This window comes from Loxodonta africana, chromosome X (genome assembly GCF_030014295.1).
Source record: "Loxodonta africana isolate mLoxAfr1 chromosome X, mLoxAfr1.hap2, whole genome shotgun sequence".
Lineage (NCBI taxonomy): Eukaryota > Metazoa > Chordata > Mammalia > Proboscidea > Elephantidae > Loxodonta > Loxodonta africana.
The window spans coordinates 6321261-6331341 of record NC_087369.1 but is presented as its reverse complement, the minus strand read 5'-3'; the positions used below and the strand labels follow the sequence as shown (position 1 = coordinate 6331341).

Genomic DNA, 10081 nt, shown 5'->3' with positions numbered 1-10081 from the left:
AGGGGTCTCCTGAGTATAAAGAAGAATCCTATCAGATCTCTGGAGTACCTCAGTGGTATAAACAGTTCATCTGCTCAGCTGCTAACCAGAAGGTTGGAGGTTCGAGTCCACCCAGAGGTATCTCAGAAGAAAGGCTTGGTGATCTACTTCTGAAAATCAGCCACTGAGAACCCTGTGGAGCACAGTTCTACTCTGACACACACGGAGGCACCATGACTTGGAGGTGACTCCACGGCCACGGGCGGTGGTGATGGTGACTGGATCCCTATGTTACAGCGTTTCTTGTCTTACTTTTGTGTAAGGGCAATGCAGCTCCCTACAAAAAATGGGATCAACCATCTTGTTGAGTAAGGTATTTGTTTAATCCACTTAATTGCTGAGAGACACAAAGAGCCCAAAATGGTCAGGTGGCTGTTGCTGTTGTATGCCATTGAGTCAATTCTGACTCATAGCGACCCTATATGACAGAGTAGAACCACCCCACAAGGTTTCCTAGGCTGTAATCTTTATGGGAGCAGATCTCCCCGTCTTTTCTTCCAATGACATAGATTTAAGTGCTTCAAATATTATGTAGAGAGTTTTGAACACTATAGACAGATTACTGTCTACAGAATTGGAAGAAAACATGGGTAGTATTGATTCAAAGCACAAACTCGATGAAACATTTGGGTATCTTAAAGTACCCTGTGTGGGTGCAGCAGGGGTCGGAAGTGAAGAGGGGTATGGATGTAGAAGAAGAGTCTTGTTGAAGACTGTGATGTTGCTACCTGGAATATCTGGGCAACAGGACAGTGAAGAAGAGACTACATCTTATGGCTACATTATCACATTTGAATTTTAGAAATGTCTGCTGCTTTCAGTATGACTAATTATTTGGAAAAATGAAAACTTCAGTCTGGAAAGCAGTTGAGAAGCTATTGTCACAATTCTGACAGAGATAATACGTAGCTTAGGTCAGGAAACGAAACTGGAAGGAGGGAAGACAGATAATTAATGGAGATAAGATACTGAATCTTGAGTTGTCTCCCCAGCAAGCTCTTGGGGGCACATTAGCGTAACACTCTTCCCAGGGAATTATTCAGCTCAAAGTGATTTTTCTACCGGTGACACTAGGCTGGCGAAATAGCTAAGAATACAACTACTACATTGGTCTATTACTTCCTTGAAAAGATGGCAGAAAACTTCCGCTTAGCAACATGTTGGCCAAACTCTGAGGCAGGTTCTATTTTTTATATGTTTGCAAAATGTTTTCCTTCCACAGAAGCATAGATGCCTTCAGGTTATAGCACTTTGCTTAGCCATGCATTTCTCAGTAACAAGGCCAACTTTAAATGAGTTTCTACCGCACCAAGTAATTTGAAATGTATATTTAATCACCCTTTGAATTACTTCTGAATTGGATGTGACAACCGTTATGATCCTGGGTGCCATTACAGTATCCAGTAGAGGTTGCATCTTTGAAAAATCCTTGAAGTTTTTATGTAATCAATTAGATTTAAACTGTGAAGTTGCACCTTATATTGATGGTTTTGTGCACAATTGGGTTGACGGTGTCTTTGATATTTGCAGATCATTTAATGGAATAAAAATACTAAAATAAATGTTTGTATTTTCTGTTGTTTGCATCAAATACCCAGGTGGTAATTTATGTGTAGGAGAAATAAGATATACACAAAGGAAGAAGTAAACGACAAAATGTTGGCAAGGACACACTGTTGATGAGTTAGCGCTGCCAGATTCGATTGATAATTTGCTTATAAGTTCTTCCTCCAGATGTTATATGTTCACACACGGAAACGATCTATTCCCCCAAAAATCAGCCTTTGGAAGGAAACCTTATGGAGCAGAGCTCTGCTCTGACACAAACGGGGCCGCCATGAGTAAGAGTCAATTTGATGGCAACTGGTGATGGTGCTGACGGAAAGGGAATCACTTTGATTTTCTCAACTGGCTCTCCCTCTGCTTTATCCATCAACCCTAGCCGTGACCTCCAGACCAACTTCGATTCTGCTTCAACAGTCTTAAAACCATGTCCATCTATTACACGTAAATGACTCACTTTCAGGTAAACAACCAGACTAATATTTTGCTATTAAGTTCTCACACGCTTCAGGCACAAACTATAAGCCACGGCATCCTTGGACATCTCTGGGTTTTACAAAACCAACAGCAACAGTTTTATGAGCTGCGTGCTTCAATACTAAAAAAATAGATTCCATTCCTACCTTTAAGTCTTGTGTTTAGTTAGCTTACCATGAATGTGCACTGGGCTTTACACAGCAAAGTGCAACTCTTTTGAGTACAAAGTGCCTCCATAACCAGGAACTGGAGTTTGTCAGTCCATTTAAATCTTGTTGCCGTGTGTTTTTATTTGACTATGTGATTTTTTACCTCCCATGGAATGGATCTCTCAGTTTTTCTTTTTTTTTTAACCCATACCACTGGGGGAATTCTGTTGCCCACACAGAGATGATGCTGATGACAAAAAACGACACGCCAATCACTGTGGAGAGTTACTGAATATATTTTATCTCCCTGAAAAAGGTCCATAGGCAGTGCAAACAATTTGTAGTCAGATCCTAAACCAGATTGAAGATTCCATAAATCGTCTCCCCCCACTCCCTCCCTTTGTGGTTTCTTTCATTCCCCCACCATGACACTTGGAGTAATTTTGCTATTACTTTCACCCAGAATTGTTTCTCTTTATTACAGAGTTGCTGTTAGCTGCTACCCCACACAAAACAGAACAAAACATTGCTCGGTTCTGAACCATATTCATGATCATCGGTGTGCTTGAGTCCCTTGTTGTGACCACTGTGTGTTTTGAGTGCCCTCTAATCTAGGGGGCTCATCTTCCAACACAATGATAGGCAATATTATGTTGTGCTCCATAGGGCTAGTTTTTTGGAAGCAGATTGCCAGACCTTTCTTCCTAGTCTTAGTCTGAAAGTTCTGCTGAAGCGTGACCTGCTAGCATGTGAAATACTGGAGACATAGCTTCTAGTATCACAACTACATGCAAGCCAGTACAGTAGGACGAATTGACAGATGGGCCTTGGATTTATTCTACTGGAGGTATATAATTTTGGTATACTTGTGAAAAACACAAATGATGCCTATGCTTTAAAAATGAGACAGTTTTCTCCAGAGACTCACATGAGCTTTGTGCATGTTCATTTTATTGAAATCAGCCTCTATCAATTTACACCAAGTAGAATGGGAACAGTGAAATCGAAGAAAGAAGAAGAAATTATTGCATTTGAAGGAAAAAAGAATTGTTTTCTTCATATCGATGATTGTGCAGTCGAGTTCTCTGATCACATAATCTTCTTTAGACATGTAAAAAAAATCATAAACGTAATTAGCCTGACCAAATAGAGATGAAGGTAAGAAAGAAATATTTAAAGGATTGGGTACATGTTAATGATAAGATCACAGAAGAAACTGAAAACACTCCATTTTAATTTGTTTCAGGATGGCAGGTGGGCTGGTTCCCAGCTGGATGCAGGATACACAAATTGTACAAGCTGGTACTGAACCATTTCAGAGGTTAGCTCGTGTTTTTGGGGGTTTTAATCATGGCCACGAGACACTTAAACATTATTTACCGCGTCTGTGCCTGAACCACAATGCTCGTCTAAATGTTATCTAGAATTATGAAGTAGCTTATGGTTGTACATTGTATTTAATGTATTTACAGCACACGCAGCACTGTATGCAGTGTACGGGGAGCCCTGGTGATGAAATGATTTCTGCCTGTACAATTCAGTAACAAAGGAGTCCTGGTGGTGCAATGGTTAAGCCCTCGGCGGCTAAGCTCAAAGTTGGTGATTCAAACCACTCAGCAAGCTCAGCAGGAGAAGCACCTGGTGATCTGCTCCTGTAAAGATAACGTCCTAGAAGACCCTTTGGGGCAGTTCTGTTCTGTCCTATCTGGTCACTAGGAGTCAGAATCAACACCACAGCACACAAGAACAACAATATCGAATATGCGGTATATTTGTTGTTTTGGCTGTTAACTGCAGTCAGGTCGACCACCAAAATACAGATGGGTCCTGGGCCTTCCCTGTGACCGGTTGCAGATAAGACCATTGTGCTCCATGCAGTTTTCACTGGGTGATTCTCAGAAATAGATTGCCAGCCCTTTCTTCCTAGTCCTTCTTAGTGTGGAAGCTCCACTGAACCATATTCAGATTCATAGCAATAGGCAAAGCTCCACTGACAAGACGGCTGCTTACAGTATTAAAACAAACAAAAACACCATTGCCATCAAGTTGATTCCAACTCACAGCCACCCTATAGGACAGAGTAGAACTGCCCCATACAGTTTCCAAGGAGTGCCTGGTGGATTTGAGCTCTGAACCACTGCACCACCAGGGCTCCATGTACACAGTATACTATTCAGTAAATATATATTTATAGTATATTTGAACTGGAACTCACCAGGTTTAATCCCATTCCAGCAATTTGTGTTCAAAGTTTCTTATCCCATCGGCACAAAATAAAGTGAGCGCTGTTTTACCTATATCAATATTCTTTTCAGAGAATGTCCATCTTAATGGAAGTTGGAAAATTACATTCTTAAGAAAACCAGAGCCTTTTTTTAAATCTTACAAATTACGGTTTTCTTTTTGTTGAACCAATTCCTTCTCAAAGCAATGACTATATTAACAGAGCTTTCTTAACCTATTGACAAAAGTCACACTTTCAACTCACCTAAGTGGGCGTCTCAGGACACGTGTCTTTGGAAAACAAAACAAAAACAGAAGGAAAAAAAAAGTTATCATTATACTTTCTCAGTATGTTAAAGGGTTGAAAAATAATAATAACAACAGCATTTACAAAACATAGAAAAGTCAACACAAAGACCAGGGTATTTGAATGAAGAACTATTAGTTTCATTCAGTATATTTTCAGCATATACAGATTATGAGAAATTTAGATGCATTTATATGTTCGTATTTAAATTATATATTCTTTGCAAATGTATAATTGCTTTACCTGTATCAATGACTTTGACAATATTTTCTTTGGGGATCCCATTTTCCACAGCAAACTCCAAGAATGCCTGATAGTTTTCTTCACTGATGTCTTTTTCTCTGGCTGCAAACCATCGAGGAAAGGTAAAAAGTGTTACCCATTAGAATCCATAAGAAAACCTGGATACATGGGTGAGACGCATGAATGTAGAGAACAGTTGTCCAGGTGGTACACTTGGACAGCAGGCAAAGACTGGCCATCTCACCGATACCAACGGTCAGTTCCTGGGACGACTGAGGAAAGACAAGGCAATTGAGCCTGTGATGAGGGGTTTCCCATTGAGAGAGCTACAACCTCTGTAGTCACATCAGCATCACCAGGAAGGTTGTGTGTGAGCTCTCAGGATCCCACAATTGTAGCATCTTTTCCCTCTACCATGCCCAGGTATTCAAACTTGTTTCCTACTCAGCTGAACCCAAAGAGATCTGTTGAGTATTCCATCACAAACATGAGTCTTGCTGTGCACGGTGGAGGGAGAAAGTTATTGTGTATCTGGTCAAAGACCACTTCCTTGCCCATTCCTTCCTACTATTCACCTGATGCCATAAAGGCTAGAGTGGAGCTTCCCGTGGGCTGCGTTGTTGTGTGTAGGGGAGGACTGTCCACGTGTGTGTTCAGTGGATGGGAAGGACAGCATGGTTTACAGAACCATGAGTCCAAATTGTAGACCCTATTGTTGCCATTGCAGTACAGTGAAGGATTTGGGGTTCAACTCAATGCAGTCTTTATTGGAAACCTCTTCTGTTGGGTTACATTTTCTATTCCTGGATTCACTCACTTAGATTTCAACACCATCTCTATCACAGAAATGGACGCAAAAGAAGAGTGATTTATGTTGGTACGAGACTGTGACCGCAAAGGGTTTTTATAAGAATCTTCACAACAAGTGTGTGTGCTCTTAAAACGTCTGCAATTCTGACACGAGGTCCTTTCTCTCTAGAGCCACTTCTAGAATCTTAGAAAGCATGAAGACTCAGGCCCCCTGTGGGTTCACATCTTGCACCAAACCTATTTAATTATAAGTAATGAACACACACACTCCTTGTGTTTTGATGTCCCTAATAAGGCCATCACGGATTACTGTCCAGTGAAGGATGGACTGTTGGACTTACCTAGGGCGCCAACTACTTCGAAGACATTGCCTTCCTCATTCTTGTTGATTACGTGTACCAGTAGGAAATCCTTTGCTTGTTGAATGAAGCTGAAGTCAACCTTGCCTTCATCTGATGAAGAAAGGAAACAAAACATCTCTCAACTGAGTGGGTTTATTACACTTTCTCAAGTTTTTGTCGTTGCTGTTGTTAGCTGCCCTATAGTTGGCCCCCGACTCGTGGCGGACCCAAGCACAACAGAATAACCTGCTGCCCATTCCTGCGTCATTCCCATGACTGTTTGCAGACCAGTTCCTTGTGATCCATAAGGTTTCCAGTGGCTGATTTTGAGCAGTAGACCACCAGTCCCTTCTTCCTAGTCTGTCTTAGTCCTGCAAGCTCTGCTGAAACCTGTTCAGCATAACAACATGCAAGCTTCCATTGACAGATGGGTGGTGCTACACTTGAGGTGAATTTGCCGAGAACCAAACAAATGCTTTGCCAGTTTAACATGTCGTTAAGCAGTCTCTCTAGTCCAAGCAATAATCTCTGTATCTCGGGTTCATTCTCTTGTCTTGTCTTTCCTTTCCTCCCCTTCCCATCTCACCTCCTCTCCTGCTCCTTTCTCTTCTTCCTCCCTCTCTCTCTTTCCCTTCCTTTTCCTTCTTCTCTCTCTCTTTCCTTTCCTCTCCCTCCCTCTCTCTCTTTCCCTTCCTCTTGCTCCCTGTCTCTCTCTTCCCCTTCATCTTCCTCCCCCTCTCTCTCTTCATCCACCGCCCTCCCTCTGAGTCCAGAAAGTATTATAATCAACGGTGACATCTAGGAGTTAGGGATGAGTTTTGCTTACTGCCGCCTTCTTACCTTGGAGAACATCTCAAGTCTGTCTGTCTTAGCAACATTATTTCCAGAGTGCTTCTGTTCAGGTGCTTCTCTTCTCTGTTTTGTTCTAAATTTTATTGATTTCATGGTTTTTGTTGAGAATATGCACAGTAGAACATTCACCAATTTAACAGTTTCTACATGTACAATTCAGTGACATTGATTACATTCTTCAAGTTTTGCAACCATTCTCACCCTTCTTTTCTGAGTTGTTGTCCATTGTTAACATAGACTCCCTGTCCCCTAAGGTTCCTATCTAATCTGTCAACCTGCTGTTGTAAATATGAGGCCATATAATTCTTCAAAGAGAATAATGCTCAAGGCAGACTTTTTAATTTTTTGACTAGTTAAGCTAAACTACTGTTTGGTTTTAAGAAGACATCAGGATGTTTTTGGTTTATGATTAAAGATTATCTCAGCAATGGTTTCAAGGGCTCATCCATCTTTCATGGATGCAGAAGGTCTAATGCCATGAGAACTTAAAATTCTGGTCTACATTTTCCCCCTTTTGATCAGAATCTTCTATAGACTCTTTGATCAAAATGTTTAGTAACGTTAACCTGGCACCATCCAGTTCTTCTTGTCTCATGGTAAAGGAGACAGTTGTTCATGGAGGTAATTAGTCACACATTCCATATCTTCCTCCTATTCCTGACTTTCCTTTCTCTGTTGCTCCAGGTGAAGAGAAATCAATTTCTGGGTCTTGAATAGCCACTTGCCAGCTTTTAAAACTCCAGGCACTGCCCAACAAACTAGGAGGTAGAACAGAAGCACTAAACACGTTTAGTAGTCCGATTAACTGGGATGTCTCATGAAACCATGACCCTAAGACTCCAAGACAAAGAACAAAATCCTATGGCGTGTTTGGTTGCACATAAGTAGCCTCATCAGCTACTCTTTTTTTTTTTCTTTCTGTAATTCCTGTAAATATATCTATTATTTTACTTTTGTCAATTCAGCTTTTTACAGGTATACAACTAATTGACAACAATTACAGTAATCAGCGGTGAAACCCTGCACTTAATGAATGAGATATTTCCATTAGAGTTAATTCCTCTTTCTCCCTTCCTCTCACCCCGGTAATCACCACTAAGCTTTATTCTCTATACATTTGTCTTTTCTTGTCTTTTTATATAAGTGAGGTCATACAATACTTGTCCTTTTGTGATTGGCTTATTTCACTTAGCATAATATCTTCAAGCTCCAGCAGATGCCTTTTTTTAAACCTTATATTTATGTGGAATACTGTATACTGTGTAACAACATCTTCAATATTTGCCACAGTGTGTTTCTAAAAGCAACAGAATTGCGTAGACTCTGGAGTCACTTAGGTTATTGCTTAAATAACTATTTAAGTGCACAGATCATTGCTTTGTGTGAGACAGTCTTCTGACCAAGTTATTCCTTTCTTATTTTATCTGTGAACTACTTTCTAACATATAATAGTTTACTATTTTAAAGGGAAAGAAAATAAGGGGAAAAAAAGAATCTCTGTTATTTAGATTACAGATACAGTATAAATACACTTTGTCTTCCCTCTTCTAATTTAGCGTGGTTTTAAATTCTTCTAAACCCGTTTCTATGCTGGGGGATCCTGTGAAATAAATACACGGGGACGTATTTTTAGAGGCTTACAGTAAACGGTAAGACAATATGAACTTGGTGGTAATATACTTTACATCCTTGAGAATAAAAAAAGAGAGAGAGCGTTGGAAAGTTATGGGGCTTTTGACAGGTTGCAGTCCTAATTCGAGTTAGAAACTGGACCAAAATCCTGGTGAACAGACCGTGGTTTGAGCCACTCCAAGTCTCAGACGCATGCTAGCAACAGAAGCTTGGACACTCACAGTTTGTCGTGTACCAGTTTTCGTCTATTCTCTGCCCCTGTTTGTTGTAGAGCTGGCATATGCCATTTTCCCTGGAAAACAAAAAATTTCAGCTAATTGTTGAGTATAACTTAACATATGCAAACCCCTTAAAAACCTTTTGCCTTTGAGTCAGTTCCGACTCCTAGACACCCCATGTGACAGAATACAACTGTCCCATAGGGTGTTCTAGACTGTAATCTTTATGGGAGCAGATCACCAGGTCTTTCTCCCAAAGAGCCACCTGGAGGGTTCGAACTGTCGACTTTTTGGTTAACAGCCCAGCTCTTAACCATTGCGCCACCAGGGCTCCTTTGTTACTGAGCTATACGTGCAGAAAACAGTGAGATGACATGTCTCTCCCCACTTCAAGGCTCAGCCACTTTCACCCTTTGCAAGGCTTACTTACTTGGTGTAAAATATGACCAAGAGTGTTTCTCCATCAGGATGGCATTCGATATGACGGAAATAACCGCTCAAGGGACTGTTCTCACTTATTACCTCTATGTTTGCAGATGCTTCATAAATGGTGTACCATGTTCCTGAAATCTAAAAAGGGAATGTAAGAAACAGTATGCAGGCAGAGACACATGCATCATCACAGTGTGAGCATCATGCCAGGCTCCTCTCTGCCCCAGGTGAGTCTGTCCCTGGTACCTCTAAACAATATTCATCCAACAGAGGCTCCTCCAAGGGGTCAGCATAAACCAGGCCAAGTATCAGAGTCACCAGGAGAATCTTCATCTTGTTGGTGTTCCCCAATCCTTCTTCTGGAAGAGATAAGAGTGTGTCGCCTGTTGGGGAGATTCTGAACTTTTCCCACTTTTTATACTATTTGTCTGTGGGTGTGGCAATTTGTGAGCCACTTGTCGTGAACTACAAGCACATGATGCACTGGGAATCATATGGAAACATCAACAAGAAGCATCCTGCTTGGAAGCTACGGCTTCTGAAGGTCCTTCTGTTATTACCTTAACTGGATTAGTATCAGTTTGACTAAATATTTGACCTTTAAGTAGAGTGAAAGATTTTAATTCATAAGAGTCATTTCAAGGATAATAATGTTTATTTGCTCATCCCCCCAAGTAATGGGAAACACACCATAAGACATTCATCACCTGTTATGGATTGGATTGTGTCCTTCGAAAATATGTGTCGTTAATCCTAACTCCTATTAGAAAAGCAAAGTAAAACAAACAAACAAAC

The 10081-nt window shown here is 40.8% G+C and overlaps 1 protein-coding gene across 1 annotated transcript; it reads right to left on the bottom strand.

Annotated features, from left to right (window-relative positions):
- Positions 1–4716: 4716 nt before the first annotated feature.
- LOC100661009 (odorant-binding protein-like) lies at positions 4717–9761 on the bottom strand. Its single transcript, XM_064277932.1, has 6 exons — positions 9533–9761; positions 9285–9424; positions 8858–8928; positions 6153–6263; positions 5002–5103; positions 4717–4742 (listed from the first exon to the last, which is right to left on the bottom strand). Exons 1-6 carry the CDS (start codon positions 9617–9619, stop codon positions 4717–4719), a joined length of 537 nt encoding a protein of 178 aa, XP_064134002.1. The 5' UTR covers positions 9620–9761.
- Positions 9762–10081: the final 320 nt, after the last annotated feature.